Consider the following 23,257-nt stretch of genomic DNA (forward strand, 5'->3'; position numbering starts at 1 on the left):
AGTCTGTATCTGGTGTGACCACCATTTGCCTCATGCAGCACGAGTGACATGTCCCCTCGCATAGAGTTGATCAGGCTGTTAATTGTGGCCTGTAGAATGTTGCCCCACTCCTCTTCCAATGGCTGTGGGAAGTTGCCCCACTCCTCTTCCAATGGCTGTGGGAAGTTGCCCCACTCCTCTTCCAATGGCGGTGGGAAGTTGCCCCACTCCTCTTCCAATGGCGGTGGGAAGTTGCCCCACTCCTCTTCCAATGGCGGTGGGAAGTTGCCCCACTCTTCCAATGGCGGTGGGAAGTTGCCCCACTCCTCTTCCAATGGCTGTGGGAAGTTGCCCCACTCCTCTTCCAATGGCGGTGGGAAGTTGCCCCACTCCTCTTCCAATGGCGGTGGGAAGTTGCCCCACTCTTCCAATGGCTGTGGGAAGTTGCCCCACTCTTCCAATGGCTGTGGGAAGTTGCCCCACTCCTCTTCCAATGGCTGTGGGAAGTTGCCCCACTCCTCTTCCAATGGCTGTGGGAAGTTGCCCCACTCCTCTTCCAATGGCTGTGGGAAGTTGCCCCACTCCTCTTCCAATGGCTGTGGGATGTTGCCCCACTCCTCTTCCAATGGCTGTGGGATGTTGCCCCACTCCTCTTCCAATGGCTGTGGAATGTTGCCCCACTCCTCTTCCAATGGCGGTGGGATGTTGCTGGATATTGGCTGGAACTGGAACAACCTCAGCTATACAAAGGAGTTGATTGTTGACTTCAGGAAGAAGAGGAGGAAACATGCCCTGGTCCACGGGACGGCAGTAGAGAGAGTCAGCCGTTTTTAATGTTCCTCAGTGTCCAATTCACAAAAGGACTTATAACATGGACTTATAACACCACCACTCTTGTCAAGAGGGCGCAACAGCGTTTCTACTTCCTAAAGGCGACTGAAGAAATTCAGTCCTCAAATGCTACCACTGCCTTATCTCCAGTGTCCTGACCAGTTGCATCACGGCCGGCTACGGAAATGGCTACATCCACGACCGCAAGTCCCTCCAGCAGGTGGTGAAGACGACCCAGTAGCATGACTGGGACCGTGCTCCAACCCAGCCAGGACATCTACTGGAAACGGTGCCTGAGGAAGGCACGCAGCATCATCAAGGCCCCTACACACCTCAGCCACGAGCTGTTCGTCTTATCGTCGGGTAGATGCTATCGGAGCATGAGGTCTGATACCTACAGGCTCAGAGACAGTTTCTATCTACAAGCCATCAGACTGCTGGAACACTTGAACTGACCACCTGCACTGACTCTCTCTCTCTCTCGCTCTCATTTAAACATTTTCCCTCCAATCCCCCCTTACCCAAAACATGTGTAAATATCAGACTATAAATTGTCCATTCCTGTATTATAATTAAGCTAAAACGTTTATTCTATTCTACTGAGACATTTACTTTGTTTATATTCTTATCTTTAATTATTTATTGTTGTTGCAAGGGAGCATTTCATTAGACTGTGTATCCCAAACCTGAGGGGTAGGGATCAGATTACACATGTTCCTCTTCTGTATGTTGTGGGTCTTGAGGGGTAGGGATCAGATTACACATTGTGGGATCACAGTACGCTACCCTCCTACACATTTTAACAACCTTGTGGCTGCCCAGCAAAAAATCTTTAAAAGCATTTTTAAGTGTGTATAGCGCAGTCTGAAACCTGGAAGTGTATTTGTGAGTGTTGCTGTCTGTGTAGCTATAGGTTAGCTGCATCATCCTGTATGACATCATACTGGAATTACAGTTGTCCAATGGCCTTAGCTCAGCTCTAGCAACAAGACCCTTAGCAACGTCCAGTGTGTCAAATCATCTGTGTAGAGCAATGTGGTGTAGGGCTCTCTAGGAATGTTCAGTGTGTCAAATCATCTGTGTAGAGCAATGTGGTGTAGGGCTCTCTAGGAATGTTCAGTGTGTCAAATCATCTGTGTAGAGCAATGTGGTGTAGGGCTCTCTAGGAATGTTCAGTGTGTCAAATCATCTGTGTAGAGCAATGTGGTGTAGGGCTCTCTAGGAATGTTCAGTGTGTCAAATCATCTGTGTAGAGCAATGTGGTGTAGGGCTCTCTAGGAATGTTCAGTGTGTCAAATCATCTGTGTAGAGCAATGTGGTGTAGGGCTCTCTAGGAATGTTCAGTGTGTCAAATCATCTGTGTAGAGCAATGTGGTGTAGGGCTCTCTAGGAATGTTCAGTGTGTCAAATCATCTGTGTAGAGCAATGTGGTGTAGGGCTCTCTAGGAATGTTCAGTGCCTTTTTCAACATGAGTCTGTTGAGTCCATTTCCAATGTTCTGTGTTCGAAACATCCTCCTTTCAGAAGACAAAAAGGAGTCAAACTTACAACCAAAGTATGAAACTGTGGGTTTGTATTTTAATAACATAACACATGACAGTTCAAAGATACAATCAGTAAATAGGTGTGTTGTTATGTCATCTCTTTGGATCAACCAAAATACAAAATCTGTGACTTTGCAGCAACTGATTGCATGTGAGATATGAAATGAATAATATTGAATAATATTTTTTTTATACAATTCTCCCTGTAGTTGATAAACTCCATGCTATATAAAATAGTGTAAGGATGACCTTTCCCCCCCAGAGGTGGCTGTAATAAAGTACGAAACATAAAGTAGATGTTGCTAAACAACAACAAAGAGCTTGGAAGACATACATTAAGCTAAAAAAAGAACATGTAAAACTACATGTGAATCTTGTCTTCACCAGACAGTACCCAGTTTCTCACTACAACAACAACAACAACAAATGAAAGCATTAATGAAATCCCAAAACAGGTTTTCTGACTGAAAAATGGATTAAAGAATTCCCTTAAATTGTGTGTTCTGCACCTACTAGTACTGAGGAAAGGTGAAGACAAATGCATCTCTAGTAGGCGCAGTCGAGGTAATGAACCAACAACAAGACGCTGTAGCGAAAACATCCGCTCGGCACTCAGTCAAAGTTTAAGGTGAGATATTACTTCCACACCCTTTCCTTTAACGATGCTAATGAACTATTTGATGGTTTGAATCATGGTGTAATACCACCGTCAGAGGTAGGCCTTCTCAGGAGTATCTCAGCAGAGGTTTAGCAGAGTTTGTCTCTCCTAAACAGGTGGGATGGATAAAATGATTATGTCATCCCGATGAGACTGAAGAACTGCTGAAATACTCCTGAAAAGGCCACTTCCCAAGGCTAGCTGTGCAAAACGTAGCATTTACAGCTGCCTCCAACAAGTACTTTAGTTTTAGCTTTCTTCCGCTAATGAATTATTAGCATATCCATCTTCTCTGCTGTCACGTGTGGGGTGAGGTCTACTGTAAACAGTCACGTGTGGGGTGAGGTCTACTGTAAACTGTCACGTGTGGGGTGAGGTCTACTGTAAACTGTCATGTGTGGGGTGAGGTCTACTGTAAACTGTCAAGTGTGGGGTGAGGTCTACTGTAAACTGTCACGTGTGGGGTGAGGTCTACTGTAAACTGTCACGTGTGGGGTGAGGTCTACTGTAAACTGTCACGTGTGGGGTGAGGTCTACTGTAAACTGTCACGTGTGGGGTGAGGTCTACTGTAAACTGTCACGTGTGGGGTGAGGTCTACTGTAAACTGTCACGTGTGGGGTGAGGTCTACTGTAAACTGTCACGTGTGGGGTGAGGTCTACTGTAAACTGTCACGTGTGGGGTGAGGTCTACTGTAAACTGTCACGTGTGGGGTGAGGTCTACTGTAAACTGTCACGTGTGGGGTGAGGTCTACTGTAAACTGTCACGTGTGGGGTGAGGTCTACTGTAAACTGTCACGTGTGGGGTGAGGTCTACTGTAAACTGTCACGTGTGGGGTGAGGTCTACTGTAAACTGTCACGTGTGGGGTGAGGTCTACTGTAAACTGTCACGTGTGGGGTGAGGTCTACTGTAAACAGTCACGTGTGGGGTGAGGTCTACTGTAAACAGTCACGTGTGGGGTGAGGTCTACTGTAAACAGTCACGTGTGGGGTGAGGTCTACTGTAAACAGTCACGTGTGGGGTGAGGTCTACTGTAAACTGTCACGTGTGGGGTGAGGTCTACTGTAAACTGTCAAGTGTGGGGTGAGGTCTACTGTAAACTGTCAAGTGTGGGGTGAGGTCTACTGTAAACTGTCAAGTGTGGGGTGAGGTCTACTGTAAACTGTCACGTGTGGGGTGAGGTCTACTGTAAACAGTCACGTGTGGGGTGAGGTCTACTGTAAACAGTCACGTGTGGGGTGAGGTCTACTGTAAACTGTCACGTGTGGGGTGAGGTCTACTGTAAACTGTCACGTGTGGGGTGAGGTCTACTGTAAACTGTCACGTGTGGGGTGAGGTCTACTGTAAACTGTCACGTGTGGGGTGAGGTCTACTGTAAACTGTCACGTGTGGGGTGAGGTCTACTGTAAACAGTCACGTGTGGGGTGAGGTCTACTGTAAACAGTCACGTGTGGGGTGAGGTCTACTGTAAACAGTCACGTGTGGGGTGAGGTCTACTGTAAACAGTCACGTGTGGGGTGAGGTCTACTGTAAACAGTCACGTGTGGGGTGAGGTCTACTGTAAACTGTCACGTGTGGGGTGAGGTCTACTGTAAACTGTCACGTGTGGGGTGAGGTCTACTGTAAACTGTCACGTGTGGGGTGAGGTCTACTGTAAACAGTCACGTGTGGGGTGAGGTCTACTGTAAACAGTCACGTGTGGGGTGAGGTCTACTGTAAACTGTCACGTGTGGGGTGAGGTCTACTGTAAACTGTCAAGTGTGGGGTGAGGTCTACTGTAAACAGTCACGTGTAGGGTGAGGTCTACTGTAAACTGTCACGTGTGGGGTGAGGTCTACTGTAAACTGTCAAGTGTGGGGTGAGGTCTACTGTAAACTGTCACGTGTGGGGTGAGGTCTACTGTCAACTGTCACGTGTGGGGTGAGGTCTACTGTAAACTGTCACGTGTGGGGTGAGGTCTACTGTAAACTGTCAAGTGTGGGGTGAGGTCTACTGTAAACTGTCATGTGTGGGGTGAGGTCTACTGTAAACTGTCACGTGTGGGGTGAGGTCTACTGTAAACTGTCACGTGTGGGGTGAGGTCTACTGTAAACTGTCACGTGTGGGGTGAGGTCTACTGTAAATTGTCACGTGTGGGGTGAGGTCTACTGTAAATTGTCATGTGTGGGGTGAGGTCTACTGTAAACTGTCACGTGTGGGGTGAGGTCTACTGTAAACTGGAACAGATGGAGACTTGCCTTCTCTGTAGCAAGCCCTGTCTTGGCACAGCCTGGCAGCAGTACCAGCCTTTTCTTGTCTAGAGACAACATGTATTCTGTAGCTACTAGGCAGCAGTACAGTCCTTTTCCTGTCTAGAGACAACATGTATTCTGTAGCTACTAGGCAGCAGTACAGTCCTTTTCCTGTCTAGAGACAACATGTATTCTGTAGTTACTAGGCAGCAGTACAGTCCTTTTCCTGTCTAGTGACAGCATGTATTCTGTAGCTACTAGGCAGCAGTGCCAGCCTTTTCCTGTCTAGAGACAACATGTATTCTGTAGTTACTAGGCAGCAGTACAGTCCTTTTCCTGTCTAGAGACAACATGTATTCTGTAGCTACTAGGCAGCAGTACAGTCCTTTTCATGTATTCTGTAGTTACTAGGCAACAGTACAGTCCTTTTCCTGTCTAGAGACAACATGTATTCTGTAGTTACTAGGCAGCAGTACAGTCCTTTTCCTGTCTAGAGACAACATGTATTCTGTAGTTACTAGGCAACAGTACAGTCCTTTTCCTGTCTAGAGACAACATGTATTCTGTAGCTACTAGGCAGCAGTACAGTCCTTTTCCTGTCTAGAGACAACATGTATTCTGTAGCTACTAGGCAGCAGTACAGTCCTTTTCCTGTCTAGAGACAACATGTATTCTGTGGCTACTAGGCAGCAGTACAGTCCTTTTCCTGTCTAGAGACAATATGTATTCTGTAGTTACTAGGCAACAGTACAGTCCTTTTCCTGTCTAGAGACAACATGTATTCTGTAGTTACTAGGCAACAGTACAGTCCTTTTCCTGTCTAGAGACAACATGTATTCTGTAGCTACTAGGCAGCAGTACAGTCCTTTTCCTGTCTAGAGACAACATGTATTCTGTAGTTACTAGGCAGCAGTACAGTCCTTTTCCTGTCTAAAGACAATATGTATTCTGTAGTTACCAGGCAACAGTACAGTCCTTTTCCTGTCTAGAGACAACATGTATTCTGTAGCTACTAGGCAGCAGTACAGTCCTTTTCATGTATTCTGTAGTTACTAGGCAACAGTACAGTCCTTTTCCTGTCTAGAGACAACATGTATTCTGTAGTTACTAGGCAACAGTACAGTCCTTTTCATGTATTCTGTAGTTACTAGGCAACAGTACAGTCCTTTTCATGTATTCTGTAGTTACTAGGCAACAGTACAGTCCTTTTCATGTATTCTGTAGTTACTAGGCAACAGTACAGTCCTTTTCCTGTCTAGAGACAACATGTATTCTGTAGCTACTAGGCAGCAGTACAGTCCTTTTCCTGTCTAGAGACAACATGTATTCTGTAGTTACTAGGCAGCAGTACCAGCCTTTTCCTGTCTAGAGACAACATGTATTCTGTAGCTACTAGGCAGCAGTACAGTCCTTTTCATGTATTCTGTAGTTACTAGGCAACAGTACAGTCCTTTTCCTGTCTAGAGACAACATGTATTCTGTAGTTACTAGGCAACAGTACAGTCCTTTTCATGTATTCTGTAGTTACTAGGCAACAGTACAGTCCTTTTCATGTATTCTGTAGTTACTAGGCAACAGTACAGTCCTTTTCATGTATTCTGTAGTTACTAGGCAACAGTACAGTCCTTTTCCTGTCTAGAGACAACATGTATTCTGTAGCTACTAGGCAGCAGTACAGTCCTTTTCCTGTCTAGAGACAACATGTATTCTGTAGTTACTAGGCAGCAGTACAGTCCTTTTCCTGTCTAGAGACAACATGTATTCTGTAGTTACTAGGCAACAGTACAGTCCTTTTCCTGTCTAGAGACAACATGTATTCTGTAGCTACTAGGCAGCAGTACAGTCCTTTTCCTGTCTAGAGACAACATGTATTCTGTAGCTACTAGGCAGCAGTACAGTCCTTTTCCTGTCTAGAGACAACATGTATTCTGTGGCTACTAGGCAGCAGTACAGTCCTTTTCCTGTCTAGAGACAATATGTATTCTGTAGTTACTAGGCAACAGTACAGTCCTTTTCCTGTCTAGAGACAACATGTATTCTGTAGTTACTAGGCAACAGTACAGTCCTTTTCCTGTCTAGAGACAACATGTATTCTGTAGCTACTAGGCAGCAGTACAGTCCTTTTCCTGTCTAGAGACAACATGTATTCTGTAGTTACTAGGCAGCAGTACAGTCCTTTTCCTGTCTAAAGACAATATGTATTCTGTAGTTACCAGGCAACAGTACAGTCCTTTTCCTGTCTAGAGACAACATGTATTCTGTAGCTACTAGGCAGCAGTACAGTCCTTTTCATGTATTCTGTAGTTACTAGGCAACAGTACAGTCCTTTTCCTGTCTAGAGACAACATGTATTCTGTAGTTACTAGGCAACAGTACAGTCCTTTTCATGTATTCTGTAGTTACTAGGCAACAGTACAGTCCTTTTCATGTATTCTGTAGTTACTAGGCAACAGTACAGTCCTTTTCATGTATTCTGTAGTTACTAGGCAACAGTACAGTCCTTTTCCTGTCTAGAGACAACATGTATTCTGTAGCTACTAGGCAGCAGTACAGTCCTTTTCCTGTCTAGAGACAACATGTATTCTGTAGTTACTAGGCAGCAGTACCAGCCTTTTCCTGTCTAGAGACAACATGTATTCTGTAGCTACTAGGCAGCAGTACAGTCCTTTTCATGTATTCTGTAGTTACTAGGCAACAGTACAGTCCTTTTCCTGTCTAGAGACAACATGTATTCTGTAGTTACTAGGCAACAGTACAGTCCTTTTCATGTATTCTGTAGTTACTAGGCAACAGTACAGTCCTTTTCATGTATTCTGTAGTTACTAGGCAACAGTACAGTCCTTTTCATGTATTCTGTAGTTACTAGGCAACAGTACAGTCCTTTTCCTGTCTAGAGACAACATGTATTCTGTAGCTACTAGGCAGCAGTACAGTCCTTTTCCTGTCTAGAGACAACATGTATTCTGTAGTTACTAGGCAGCAGTACCAGCCTTTTCCTGTCTAGAGACAACATGTATTCTGTAGTTACTAGGCAGCAGTACAGTCCTTTTCCTGTCTAGAGACAACATGTATTCTGTAGTTACTAGGCAACAGTACAGTCCTTTTCCTGTCTAGAGACAACATGTATTCTGTAGCTACTAGGCAGCAGTACAGTCCTTTTCCTGTCTAGAGACAACATGTATTCTGTAGCTACTAGGCAGCAGTATAGTCCTTTTCCTGTCTAGAGACAATATGTATTCTGTAGTTACTAGGCAACAGTACAGTCCTTTTCCTGTCTAGAGACAACATGTATTCTGTAGTTACTAGGCAACAGTACAGTCCTTTTCCTGTCTAGAGACAACATGTATTCTGTAGCTACTAGGCAGCAGTACAGTCCTTTTCCTGTCTAGAGACAACATGTATTCTGTAGTTACTAGGCAGCAGTACAGTCCTTTTCCTGTCTAAAGACAATATGTATTCTGTAGTTACCAGGCAACAGTACAGTCCTTTTCCTGTCTAGAGACAACATGTATTCTGTAGCTACTAGGCAGCAGTACAGTCCTTTTCATGTATTCTGTAGTTACTAGGCAACAGTACAGTCCTTTTCCTGTCTAGATACAACATGTATTCTGTAGTTACTAGGCAACAGTACAGTCCTTTTCATGTATTCTGTAGTTACTAGGCAACAGTACAGTCCTTTTCATGTATTCTGTAGTTACTAGGCAACAGTACAGTCCTTTTCATGTATTCTGTAGTTACTAGGCAACAGTACAGTCCTTTTCCTGTCTAGAGACAACATGTATTCTGTAGCTACTAGGCAGCAGTACAGTCCTTTTCCTGTCTAGAGACAACATGTATTCTGTAGTTACTAGGCAGCAGTACCAGCCTTTTCCTGTCCAGAGACAACATGTATTCTGTAGTTACTAGGCAGCAGTACAGTCCTTTTCCTGTCTAGAGACAACATGTATTCTGTAGTTACTAGGCAACAGTACAGTCCTTTTCCTGTCTAAAGACAACATGTATTCTGTAGTTACTAGGCAGCAGTACAGTCCTTTTCCTGTCTAGAGACAACATGTATTCTGTAGTTACTAGGCAACAGTACAGTCCTTTTCCGTAATTAGTTTGTATTATTTCACCTTTATTTATCATGTGTCAGATAGTTAAGGTTGCAAAATAAAAGTGCTTTAAAAACTGGGTTCCCCAGATAATGTGCTGTTAAATGGAACTATGTGTGGAAAAAACAGGACCTCGTCTTTTTGACCTTGAAGAAGAGGTCAATCTGGTAGTTTCTCTATTCCAGATGGTGGATGTGACGTCCTAGGGACGATGATGTGTCATGCTCACCATGCTCTCCATGCTCTCCATGCTCACCATGCTCTCCATGCTCACCATGCTCTCCATGCTCACCATGCTCTCCATGCTCTCCATGCTCACCATGCTCACCATGCTCTCCATGCTCACCATGCTCACCATGCTCTCCATGCTCACCATGCTCTCTGAAAGGCAATTCGATTACAAATCTGTTACAAATACTTGGTTGTGGAATATTTTGTTGTTGTTGTGTTAATTATATACAATTTCAATGGAGAGAGAAGGCAACGCTGGTTGCCCAATAGAGAGAGAAGGCAACGCTGGTTGCCCAATAGAGAGAGAAGGCAACACTGGTTGCCCAATAGAGAGAGAAGGCAACACTGGTTGCCCAATAGAGAGAGAAGGCAACACTGGTTGCCCAATAGAGAGAGAAGGCAACACTGGTTGCCCAATAGAGAGAGAAGGCAACACTGGTTGCCCAATAGAGAGAGAAGGCAACACTGGTTGCCCAATAGAGAGAGAAGGCAACGCTGGTTGCCCAATAGAGAGAGAAGGCAATGCTGGTTGCCCAATAGAGAGAGAAGGCAATGCTGGTTGCCCAATAGAGAGAGAAGGCAACACTGGTTGCCCAATAGAGAGAGAAGGCAACGCTGGTTGCCCAATAGAGAGAGAAGGCAACGCTGGTTGCAACACTGGTTGCCCAATAGAGAGAGAAGGCAACGCTGGTTGCAACACTGGTTGCCCAATAGAGAGAGAAGGAAACACTGGTTGCAACGCTTGTTGCCCAATAGAGAGAGAAGGCAACACTGGTTGCAACGCTTGTTGCCCAATAGAGAGAGAAGGCAACGCTGGTTGCAACACTGGTTGCCCAATAGAGAGAGAAGGCAACGCTGGTTGCCCAATAGAGAGAAAAGGCAACGCTGGTTGCCCAATAGAGAGAAAAGGCAACGCTGGTTGCCCAATAGAGACAGAAGGCAACGCTGGTTGCCCAATAGAGAGAAAAGGCAACGCTGGTTGCCCAATAGAGAGAGAAGGCAACGCTGGTTGCCCAATAGAGAGAGAAGGCAACACTGGTTGCCCAATAGAGAGAAAAGGCAACGCTGGTTGCCCAATAGAGAGAGAAGGCAACGCTGGTTGCCCAATAGAGAGAGAAGGAAACACTGGTTGCCCAATAGAGAGAGAAGGCAACACTGGTTGCCCAATAGAGAGAGAAGGCAACGCTGGTTGCCCAATAGAGAGAGAAGGAAACACTGGTTGCAACACTGGTTGCCCAATAGAGAGAGAAGGCAACACTGGTTGCCCAATAGAGAGAGAAGGCAACGCTGGTTGCCCAATAGAGAGAGAAGGGAACACTGGTTGCAACGCTGGTTGCCCAATAGAGAGAGAAGGCAACACTGGTTGCCCAATAGAGAGAGAAGGCAACACTGGTTGCCCAATAGAGAGAGAAGGCAACACTGGTTGCCCAATAGAGAGAGAAGGCAACACTGGTTGCCCAATAGAGAGAGAAGGCAACACTGGTTGCCCAATAGAGAGAGAAGGCAACGCTGGTTGCCCAATAGAGAGAGAAGGCAACGCTGGTTGCCCAATAGAGAGAGAAGGCAACGCTGGTTGCCCAATAGAGAGAGAAGGCAACGCTGGTTGCCCAATAGAGAGAGAAGGCAACGCTGGTTGCCCAATAGAGAGAAAAGGCAACGCTGGTTGCCCAATAGAGAGAGAAGGCAACGCTGGTTGCCCAATAGAGAGAGAAGGCAACGCTGGTTGCCCAATAGAGAGAGAAGGCAACGCTAGTTGCCCAATATTCGAGAGAAGGCAACGCTGGTTGCCCAATAGAGAGAGAAGGAAACACTGGTTGCAACGCTTGTTGCCCAATAGAGAGAGAAGGCAACGCTGGTTGCCCAATATCGAGAGAAGGCAACGCTTGTTGCCCAATAGAGAGAGAAGGCAACGCTGGTTGCAACGCTTGTTGCCCAATAGAGAGAGAAGGAAACACTGGTTGCCCAATAGAGAGAGAAGGAAACACTGGTTGCCCAATAGAGAGAGAAGGAAACGCTGGTTGCCCAATAGAGAGAGAAGGAAACGCTGGTTGCAACGCTGGTTGCCCAATAGAGAGAGAAGGCAACGCTGGTTGCAACGCTTGTTGCCCAATAGAGAGAGAAGGAAACACTGGTTGCCCAATAGAGAGAGAAGGAAACACTGGTTGCCCAATAGAGAGAGAAGGAAACGCTGGTTGCCCAATAGAGAGAGAAGGAAACGCTGGTTGCAACGCTGGTTGCCCAATAGAGAGAGAAGGCAACGCTGGTTGCAACGCTTGTTGCCCAATAGAGAGAGAAGGCAACGCTTGTTGCCCAATAGAGAGAGAAGGCAACGCTGGTTGCAACGCTTGTTGCCCAATAGAGAGAGAAGGCAACGCTTGTTGCCCAATAGAGAGAGAAGGCAACGCTGGTTGCCCAAAAGAGAGAGAAGGCAACGCTGGTTGCCCAATAGAGAGAGAAGGCAACGCTGGTTGCCCAATAGAGAGAGAAGGCAACACTGGTTGCCCAATAGAGAGAGAAGGCATCACAGGTTGCCCAATAGAGAGAGAAGGCAACGCTGGTTGCCCAATAGAGAGAGAAGGCAACGCTTGTTGCAACGCTTGTTGCAACACTGGTTGCCCAATAGAGAGAGAAGGCAACGCTGGTTGCCCAATAGAGAGAGAAGGCAACACTGGTTGCCCAATAGAGAGAGAAGGCATCACTGGTTGCCCAATAGATAGAGAAGGCAACGCTGGTTGCCCAATAGAGAGAGAAGGCAACGCTGGTTGCCCAATAGAGAGAGAAGGCAACGCTGGTTGCCCAATAGAGAGAGAAGGCAACGCTGGTTGCCCAATAGAGAGAGAAGGCAACGCTGGTTGCCCAATAGAGAGAGAAGGCAACGCTGGTTGCCCAATATTCGAGAGAAGGCAACGCTAGTTGCCCAATATTCGAGAGAAGGCAACGCTGGTTGCCCAATAGAGAGAGAAGGAAACACTGGTTGCAACGCTGGTTGCCCAATAGAGGGAGAAGGCAACACTGGTTGCCCAATAGAGAGAGAAGGCAACACTGGTTGCCCAATAGAGAGAGAAGGCAACACTGGTTGCCCAATAGAGAGAGAAGGAAACACTGGTTGCAACGCTGGTTGCCCAATAGAGAGAGAAGGCAACACTGGTTGCAACACTGGTTGCCCAATAGAGAGAGAAGGCAACACTGGTTGCCCAATAGAGAGAGAAGGCAACGCTGGTTGCCCAATAGAGAGAGAAGGCAACGCTGGTTGCAACGCTGGTTGCCCAATAGAGAGAGAAGGCAACGCTGGTTGCCCAATAGAGAGAGAAGGCAACGCTGGTTGCCCAATAGAGAGAGAAGGCAACGCTGGTTGCAACGCTGGTTGCCCAATAGAGAGAGAAGGCAACACTGGTTGCCCAATAGAGAGAGAAGGAAACACTGGTTGCCCAATAGAGAGAGAAGGCAACGCTGGTTGCCCAATAGAGAGAGAAGGCAACGCTGGTTGCAACGCTGGTTGCCCAATAGAGAGAGAAGGCAACGCTGGTTGCCCAACGGGCCTGAGAGGGGAGTGGGGGGGGGGGGGGGGGGCACATGAAAGAAGGTATTAGTGAAAAGTCTATTAAAAAAATACTGTTTCTTTTGGAGGAGAAAAATAGACAAATACTGATCAAATCTACACATCAAACTAATGGCACGTACATACACACGATCAAATACAACATTCTAAACATAGGAACATATAAGCTGAAATTTTAAAAGAAAAAAAAGACTTCTTATTTTTTAAAGATTGAAAGTGCTAGAATTCAGATTAGCTCACAGAAACCCAGGGAGGACAAACTCAATGCCAATTGACGTTTCTTTTTTAATCAATAAATGCTCAATAAATGAATAAAAATATAAATGCTAAATTTGAGTGCTACAATTTTGTCTGGAATTGGATATAGCCATGGTCTTTCAAAATGTAAACTTGATGTACACAAAAAATATATATGTTTTAAGCATAGCTTTTAAACAATTATATACATATTTATATTCAATTTCCACTATAAGAAAGAGGCAAATTCTTTCAAAGATGCGAACCACATTTCTTCACGATCAATCATTAAATGTTCCTAATTTAGATCATTTCCCAGCCTATTGGAAGTGTCAACATGAACTTTGGGGATTCATACCTGAACGTATCACTTCACAAGTATTGGCTGGTAGTGGCGCTTTGTCACAACCAAACACATGTTTCTTTTCACATATTTGTCAACTACTTTTATAGGTCAGTCTAATTAGCTGACTGAAGAGGCAATAGTAGGCTCTGATCGGTTGGTCAATTTGAATAACAATTCTACCATTATTAAAATGAAATAATAACATATTTATTTTAATGAGCAATTGTGCAAGATTTTGTTTCCTCTCCCCAGGTTTTGGGAAGAAAAAAACATCTAAAATAAAATGAGGTGATGTGTTGTGTTGTTTCAAGGTCCTGTTTTAACAAACAGAAAATACAAATATCATATAACAACAACAAAAAAGTGACTAAGAAATATCCCAGTCAGTCGTCCCATATGCTGTGAATGTCAAAGAGCAGTCCGGTGACTTGTCTGTTCTGGATATTGTGTTTTTCTTTAAGATCCTTTCCTCCTGAAACCAGGAAGCAGCTGAGTGAGGAGTACAGACAGGAAAGGAAACCACTACCACTGTGCATGTTTACATCTTGCAATGTTGAAATGTTCTCTGTTCCCAGCAACTGTAGCTAAAAGCAGCAATTTGTTTTGTTTTCTTTATGTTATGTAGTTGTAGTTTTTATTTTCTTTATACTTGGCGTCTACTTGAAACTACATGTTTACTAATAGTTGCATATGGACTCTGGGCTGAGTACTCAAACAGACAAAGTCAAAAGAGAGTTGAGAAAGTTGCAAACCAAGAGGATAATATATGAATACTGTTAATATCAGTCCTTGTACGCTCAAGATGCACTTTGACTTTCTTTTGACTAATGGACTTTATATACCCCTGGGTGTTCCAAAGCCTTTATATACCCCTGGGTGTTCCAAAGCCTTTATATACCCCTGGGTGTTCCAAAGCCTTTATATACCCCTGGGTGTTCCAAAGCCTTTATATACCCCTGGATGTTCCAAAGCCTTTATATACCCCTGGGTGTTCCAAAGCCTTTATATACCCCTGGGTGTTCCAAAGCCTTTATATACCCCTGGGTGTTCCAAAGCCTTTATATACCCCTGGGTGTTCCAAAGCCTTTATATACCCCTGGGTGTTCCAAAGCCTTTATATACCCCTGGGTGTTCCAAAGCCTTTATATACCCCTGGGTGTTCCAAAGCCTTTATATACCCCTGGGTGTTCCAAAGCCTTTATATACCCCTGGGTGTTCCAAAGCCTTTATATACCCCTGGGTGTTCCAAAGCCTTTATATACCCCTGGGTGTTCCAAAGCCTTTATATACCCCTGGGTGTTCCAAAGCCTTTATATACCCCTGGGTGTTCCAAAAGCCTTTATATACCCCTGGGTGTTCCAAAGCCTTTATATACCCCTGGGTGTTCCAAAGCCTTTATATACCCCTGGGTGTTCCAAAGCCTTTATATACCCCTGGGTTTCCAAAGCCTTTATATACCCCTGGGTGTTCCAAAGCCTTTATATACCCCTGGGTGTTCCAAAGCCTTTATATACCCCTGGGTGTTCCAAAGCCTTTATATACCCCTGGGTGTTCCAAAGCCTTTATATACCCCTGGGTGTTCCAAAGCCTTTATATACCCCTGGGTGTTCCAAAGCCTTTATATACCCCTGGGTGTTCCAAAGCCTTTATATACCCCTGGGTGTGCCAAAGCCTTTATATACCCCTGGGTGTTCCAAAGCCTATCTCTCCATCTATCTATCAGGACGTCTGTAGGAAAGTGAAACATATCATTCATTTGTTGGCCAAAGACAGGACATTATTCATATTTTCCATCATACAAATATCACTTACGTGATACAGAGCACGTATTATAGTTTTACAACTTTGGGCGCTAGTTTTCAACAGGCTAGTGTATATGAAAAGGCATCTTTAAAACCAGACCTCTTAATCAGGTTTCAAACTGAGAAAAATAGACTGTCGTACGAGACGATCAAAGACGTCTATGTAAAATCCTACTGGATTATTGTGCCACTAACAGCCTACTAACTACACATTTGTTTGTTTTAGTAGTACATGAACAGATAAACGATACATCCAGAGGAGAAAAGCTACAAGGGCAAAGCTAAATACTTCATCCCATTTCTTATCAATAAAATGCCAGATACAGACACATGTAAACCTGCCACATAAAAAAAACCCACTTTGTTTTAATACGCCTAAATAAACCTTACTGACATAAAAGCAATTCTAATGTTCATTTTTGACGAGATATTTAATACACTGCAAATAACATTCTTTTACACGTTTTCCTTAACTGTCGTTGTTGTTATTTTTGTTCTCTATTCACATGTGTCAGGGTTATTATTACCATGTATCTAACAGACTGGATATATATTTGTTTTCATAAAAATACAAATCATTAATTATATGAAAGGTGGGCAAAGGATGTGCCATATTGACTTGTTAAAAACCAATAATATATAATATATGCCATTTAGCAGAAAAGGCAACGCTGAAAAGCCAATGCTGGAAGAATGACAGTCGAAGGAATGAAAATCATCATGAGTCAAATAATGACCTGTTTTCAAGAGCAGCTTTTATAGGAGGGGTATATCCTCCACATGGGGTCATCCTCACTGGCCTGGTCCTGGTTGAGCAGGTCACGCTGGTTAGCCAAAGAGATTCCTAAAGGTAAAGACACTTCTGCTAAAGAAAAGTGCTGCTCTTGAGGAACAACACAAAACATGCATGACTTGGCATGTTCCCTACTGACTCAGCTATTTTCACATCTGCTTTTCATTAAATATGTGGGCACCAGTGGTCGCTGTGTTTGGTTATCAACGTTAAAATCAACTCTCTGTTTTCACTTTTGTTTTACTTTCTGCACAACTGATGAGTCTGAACAGTAATCAGTTATTCCAATTTTTTTTTTTTTTTAAGAGCACTTTTTCAAGACAGATATTTTATTTTATATTTTGTTGTGTGGTTGTAGCCTATATTAGAGGAGGGTAATGTCCGTGGAGCAGTATCACTTTAGTTCTTCACTAATCTTCCCCCCTGACGATGATGATGATGACAGGGTGTGTTTCTGGGTAGGTGATTCAGACTTTTAAACTCACGGGAGAGACAACCCAGCATGTTCAGTCACATTTGAAAAAGCAAGAAAATTATATTTCACCCACTTCAAAACTATACTTCTGGGTCACTAGGCTTCTGGGTAACAATATATATATATATGTATTTTTTTTTTTTTTTTTAAACAATTTTCTCTAAAATGAATATTTTTTTCTTAATATTCTGACTTTGTAAAGTACCAGGCCTTCAGGCCTGCAGATGCTGCCTCCTGACTACAGAGTAGAGGGAGGGAAGTGACGAGGGGGAATAGGCTAGTGGTCGAGGTTAAAGAACTCATTCACGGCAACTCACAGTATTATACAGAGCCGTGGTCCCATGGAACTCCCTTCCATTTACAGTTACTCAGCAAACAGAAGAATTACAGTTAACAGAAACAGAATAAACAGCATCTTATGGAACAGAGGGGACTGTGAGGTGACACACACACACACACATTAACACTAACACACAGACACACTAACACAGACACACTAACACACAGACACACAGACACACACACACACACACACACACACACATTAACACTAACACACAGACACACTAACACACAGACACACAGACACACACACACACACACACACACACATTAACACTAACACACAGACACACTAGCACACAGACACACTAGCACACAGACACACTAGCACACAGACACACTAACACAGACACACTAACACAGACACACTCTTAACACACAGACACACTAACACACAGACACACTAGCACACAGACACACTAACAGACACTAGCACACAGAGACACACACTCTAACACACAGACAGCACACAGAGACACACACTCTAACACACAGACACACTAGCACACAGACACACTAGCACACAGACGCACTAAGAGACACACACTCTAACACACAGATACACTAGCACACAGACACACTAACAGACACTAGCACACAGAGACACACACTCTAACACACAGACACACTAGCACACAGACACACTAGCACACAGACTCACTAAGAGACACACACTCTAACACACAGACACACTAGCACACAGACACACTAACAGACACTAGCACACAGAGACACACACTCTAACACACAGACACACTAGCACACAGACTCACTAAGAGACACACACTCTAACACACAGACACACTAGCACACAGACACACTAACAGACACTAGCACACAGAGACACACACTCTAACACACAGACACACTAGCACACAGACGCACTAAGAGACACACACTCTAACACACACACACATATTTGAGATGTATTGTTTGTACATCCCTGTATTTTATTTGTGTGACTGTCCTTGTGTATCAGTGTTTTGTTACTTGTCGTGTTTGTTGTGGACCCCAGGAAGAGTAGCTGCTGATTCTACAAAAGCTAAATGGGGATCCAACTAAACAAACATCAACAAAGCGAGAGGGATTCAATCATCACAGCTAAAGAAAGGCCAAACAAAAGCTCCTTAGTTTGAAAGTTTCTCGTCTTTTCCTTTTTGTTTCAACAAAGGGGTTTAGTTTCCTCTGGAGCTCAATCAAAAGCTTTTGTGCACTTCAATTAAGGCTTCTAAGTGTTCAAGTGTTTTTATGTCCACCCTGGCAGCCCAGGAGGCCCCTTGGCCCCTGGGTGTGAGGCAGTGAGCTGAGGATGATGGCCTGGGGGCCCCTCATTGGAAGGCCTGGTGAAAGCGAGGCAGGGTGTTCATGCTGAGGCTGGAGCTAAACACTGGCGGGAGAGGGTGCAGGGGCCCTAGACCCAGGCCCCTGCTGGAGCCATGCTGCTCCTGAGGTTGAGGTTGCAAAGAGGTAAGAGGTGTGGCTGTGGCAGCGGCGTGGGGCTCAGTGCCACGCAAGGATGACGAAGAGGAGGAAGAGGAGGAGGCAGCAGATGAGGTGTACCCCATGACTAGTCCTGCTGTGCTGATGGGGGCATTGTAGGGGGGCAGGTTGAGAGGCAGGAAGCCCAGTAGGTGAGAGAAGTCCATGTTAGCTGTGCACAGAGACTCAGCGATGACAGCAGGGCTCTTAGACAGGAGGGGGTCACCACACAGCTCGTCTGTCAGGCCTAAGGGGTGCTCTAGTCCCTCCTTGGGGGGCGAGGCAGCAGCATGGTGATGATCGCCTGAGTGGTGGCCCGGCAGCCCACTCTGCAAATCCATGAGAAAGCTCTCCATCTCCACTTTGAGGGGCTTGTCCAGCAGGTATGAGGTAGATCCCAGCTGGTATTTGGGCGGCGGCTGGGCGTGCTGTTGCTGCTGGTGCTGTTGGGGCTGCTGCAGGTGGGGCAGCGGGGGGGAGTTTTGGATGTGGTGGTGATGGTGGTGGTGGTGGTGGTGGTGCGGGGGATGGAGGGGGGGCTCCATGTGGCAGCCAATCGCCATGGCAGCGGACAGGGAGCCGGGCATCAGAGAGTGGTGGTGGCCCACCTCAGGGTTGGACATGGCCTGGAGGTGGTGGGGGTTGTACATGCCCATGGGAAAGGGGGTGCCGCTGGGGAACGTCTTGGCCAGCATGTGGTCTTTGCTGGAACCCATACTGCACATCATAGGGCTGAGCTCCTCTTTGACAGTGCAGGGGGAGGAGCCAGAGCCCAGCATGCCTTGCATGTCCGGAGGCTCAGTCTTTATCTTCAGCAGCTCCTGAGAGTGGCTCTTCTTCATATGCCGCGTCAGGTGGTCCTTCCTGCCGAAGCGCTGGGCGCAGTACTGACACAGGAAGTCCTTTCTGCCGGTGTGGACCACCATGTGGCGACGCACGTCCTTCCGTGTGTAGAAGCGGCGGTCACAGTGGTCACACGGATGCTTCTTCTCCTTGGCACCTCCGGGGGACTTGCTCGAGTGGCTCTTGAGATGCTCCATCAGGGCAGGGGTACTCTCGTAGCTCTGCAGACACACCTTACAGGTGAGGTCCCCAGCCGTGGCTGAATGCATGGCCACATGACGCTTGTAGCCCAGCTTGGTGTTGTAGTGCTTGCCACATTCCTCACACTTGAAGGCCTCTTTGTTGGGGTCATGGGTCTGCAGGTGGTTCTTCAGGTGATCTTTGCGGTGAAACATTTTCTCGCAGAACGAGCACTGGTGAGTTTTCTGTGGAGAGTGTGTGGCCATATGCCTGGATAACGAAGAGAGTACAGTATGAGAAAAAAGTTAGTCAGTGAAAGTGTTTTAGAGGAACAGTTGAAAAACTCTTGGTGGAGTGATGTTTTACCTGAACAGTTTATATTTGGAGCTGAAGGCCTTAGGACAGTGTGGCTGGGAGCAGTGGAAGGGTTTCTCTCCCGTGTGACAGAAAGAGTGAAGCCGGAGCTTATCCTGCGAACCAAACCAAGTCCCACACACCAAACACTCGTTGCCGCTGGCTCGGTCTTCCCTCTCTCTCTCTCTCTCTGTCCGTGGCAGGGTAGTGTCGCTGTACAGCTCGGCAGCGGCTAGTCGTTCCTCGTCCTCCGGCGTCAGTGCTGTAACATGGCGTGGAGCCTCGGCGGCACCAGCTGCCATGGCAGCCCTAGGGTGCTGTTGCCATGAAATCCCGGCCGTGGCTTCCCTGCCTTCCAGGCTCTACGTGGGGAGCGGTGGAGGGCAGTGTAGGGCGTGGCTCCAGGCAGGAGGGTAGGGCTTAGGAGGGCTACGGTCTGGGTCTCAGATAGTGCTGCTGTTGTCAATGTCTGCTGAAAAAACAAAAGTATTTGTGTACTTGTTGTTGCACTATGATGTGAGAGTGCAACTGTGAACATTTTCAAATTCCCTCACTCACTCACTCACTCCCTCACTCACTCACTCACTCACTCCCTCACTCACTCACTCACTCACTCACTCACTCACTCACTCACTCACTCACTCACTCACTCACTCACTCACTCACTCACTCACTCACTCACTCACTCACTCACTCACTCACTCACTCACTCGGTCGGTCCCAAAAGCTATGGTTGAGGGTGAGTAGGAAATGATTCAATCAGTGTCGCTGAAGATCTGCGATAAAATGTAAAGGCAATTTCCCATGGAGCAGACATACGCAGCGTTTCCCACAGAAGACCAGTATGAAAATGTATGAACTCTCTATTGTGAGTCGCTCTGGACAAGAACAACTGCTAAATGACTCAAATGTTTAAAAATAAGAATGTAAATTGAATCCACCCCCAAATCTGAGCCTAAGGACTGATTGTTTTTCTGCTATGAAAATGGACAAACAGACTTGACTTGTGACTTGGACAGGGCAGAGTTCCAGTCCAAACACCCATTGGACACTAGGGGGCACTAAAGGACAATGTGGCATAGTGGTACACAAATGAAAAGTGACAAATAGGAATGTCTGAGACAGTTAATTCCCACTCGTCACAGTATTAATCTATGTAAAATGTCAACGTCTTATCCAATGAACGTTAGCTACATGTTACCGATGTTTAGCACATACATGTTGTGTGCTTGGCTTCATACATGTCCTCATCATGTTGTGTGACGTCCCCTCCAAAAAAACATGGATTCACAAAGCAGGCAGTGTGTGTGTGTGTGTGTGTGTGTGTGTGTGTGTGTGTGTGTGTGTGTGTGTGTGTGTGTGTGTGTGTGTGTGTGTGTGTGTGTGTGTGTGTGTGTGTGTGTGTGTGTGTGTGTGTGTGTGTGTGTACATGCATGTACATGTTATGAAGCTGGATAAGGCTCACACAATCCTACAGAAAACGATGAATCACACTCAGCCCCAGGGTATGGGGTGGGGGGGTTACCATAAATTAACCGGTACCAGTCTATCTGCTTAAATTCATCCGATTCCTCTAATGTATAAATCCCTACCTTTAAATAAGAACAACACTTGTCTAGTTTGGTCAGATTAAAATGAAAATCCAACCGTTGCAGAGTGATACTGTAACTACATGTCTGGATACAGGTTCATTCCTGAGTGATATTTCATATAATAATAATAATAATAATAATAAGACATTTAAACAGACACTTTTATCCAAAGCCACTTACAGTCATGTCAAGCGTACATTTCTTACACCTTCCAAGTAACACTGTTGCACCATGTCTTTAAGTCACCTCTGCTGTCACCTCCGACCCCTCTCCTCCCACACAGCTAAGTCACATGGTCAAGTCCAAGGTCACCCTGGTCTGGCTCCTACTAACCACACCTGTGCCCCCACACTTGATATACACACAGGAAACTGTTGAGAGTGGAAAAACCCAGCAGCGTTGCAGTTCTTGACACAAACTGGTGCACCTGGCACCTACTACCATACCCTGTTCAAAGGCACTTAAATATTTTGTCTTGCCCATTCACCCTCTGAATGGCACGCATACATAATCCATGTTTCGATTGTCACAAGGCCTAAAAAAATGGTTCTTTAACATGTCTCCTCCCCTTCATCTACACTGATTAAAGTGGATTTAACAAGAGACATCAATAAGGGACCATAGCTTTCACCTGGATTCACCTGGTCAGTCTGTCATGTTCAGAATGTTTTGTACACTCTGTCTAAATAAGTGTGTGCGCACACACACACACACACACACACACACACACACACACACAAACACAAACACAAACACAAACACAAACACAACACAACGGACTGGTCACACAACACAACACAACACAACACATGACACACACAACACACACACACGACACACACATGACACACACACACACACAGACACCAACCCAGTTCCCACTACCCCATCTCTGTTGATAGGTGCAGTGTGATCTCTGGGATTCTCTGAGACAGAGAGGGTACAGGTCTGAATGGTATTAATTAATGAGAGACATCAGTGCGTGTGTGTATATAGATGTGGTTAAGAGTAGCTGACAGCTGTGTTGGGGAGCTCATTACACGGTGTACACTACACCTCACACCATGACCCCTGACCCCTGACAGTTCTAGTCCTGCATCACACGGCGTCCACTACACCTCACACCTCACACCGTGACCCCTGCCAGTTCTAGTCCTGCATCACACGGAGTACACTACACCTCACACCGTGACCCCTGACCCCTGACAGTTCTAGTCCTGCATCACACGGAGTACACTACTACACCTCACACCGTGACCCCTGCCAGTTCTAGTCCTGCATCACATGGAGTACACTACACCTCACACCGTGACCCCTGACCCCTGCCAGTTCTAGCCCTGCATCACATGGCGTCCACTACACCTCACACCGTGACCCCTGCCAGTTCTAGTCCTGCATCACATAGAGTATACTACACCTCACACCGTGACCCCTGACAGTTCTAGTCCTGCATCACACGGAGTACACTACTACACCTCACACCGTGACCCCTGCCAGATCTAGTCCTGCATCACACGGAGTACACTACACCTCACACCGTGACCCCTGACAGTTCTAGTCTTGCATCACACGGAGTACACTACACCTCACACCGTGACCCCTGCCAGTTCTAGTCCTGCATCACATGGCGTACACTACACCTCACACCGTGACCCCTGACCCCTGCCAGTTCTAGCCCTGCATCAC

At 45.8% G+C, this 23,257-nt stretch overlaps 1 protein-coding gene across 2 annotated transcripts in view; it reads right to left on the bottom strand.

Moving 5' to 3' along the window:
- Positions 1 to 17,936: 17,936 nt before the first annotated feature.
- The window catches only part of LOC124023303 (zinc finger protein PLAGL2-like), a 52,523-nt gene continuing 47,202 nt past the window's right edge, over positions 17,937 to 23,257 (bottom strand). The window contains exons 2-3 of one of the 2 annotated variants that reach the window (XM_046337818.1): positions 19,992 to 20,448; positions 17,937 to 19,895 (exon numbers count right to left, since the gene is read on the bottom strand). In XM_046337818.1, the coding sequence (XP_046193774.1) occupies positions 18,452 to 19,895; positions 19,992 to 20,281 (1,734 nt within the window). In that variant the 5' untranslated portion in view covers positions 20,282 to 20,448 and the 3' untranslated portion in view covers positions 17,937 to 18,451. Of the gene's footprint in view, positions 19,896 to 19,991; positions 20,452 to 23,257 lie in introns of both variants that reach the window. The other variant, XM_046337823.1, reaches the window with a different exon arrangement.

This window comes from Oncorhynchus gorbuscha, linkage group LG03, assembly GCF_021184085.1.
Source record: "Oncorhynchus gorbuscha isolate QuinsamMale2020 ecotype Even-year linkage group LG03, OgorEven_v1.0, whole genome shotgun sequence".
In the NCBI taxonomy this organism is placed as follows: domain Eukaryota; kingdom Metazoa; phylum Chordata; class Actinopteri; order Salmoniformes; family Salmonidae; genus Oncorhynchus; species Oncorhynchus gorbuscha.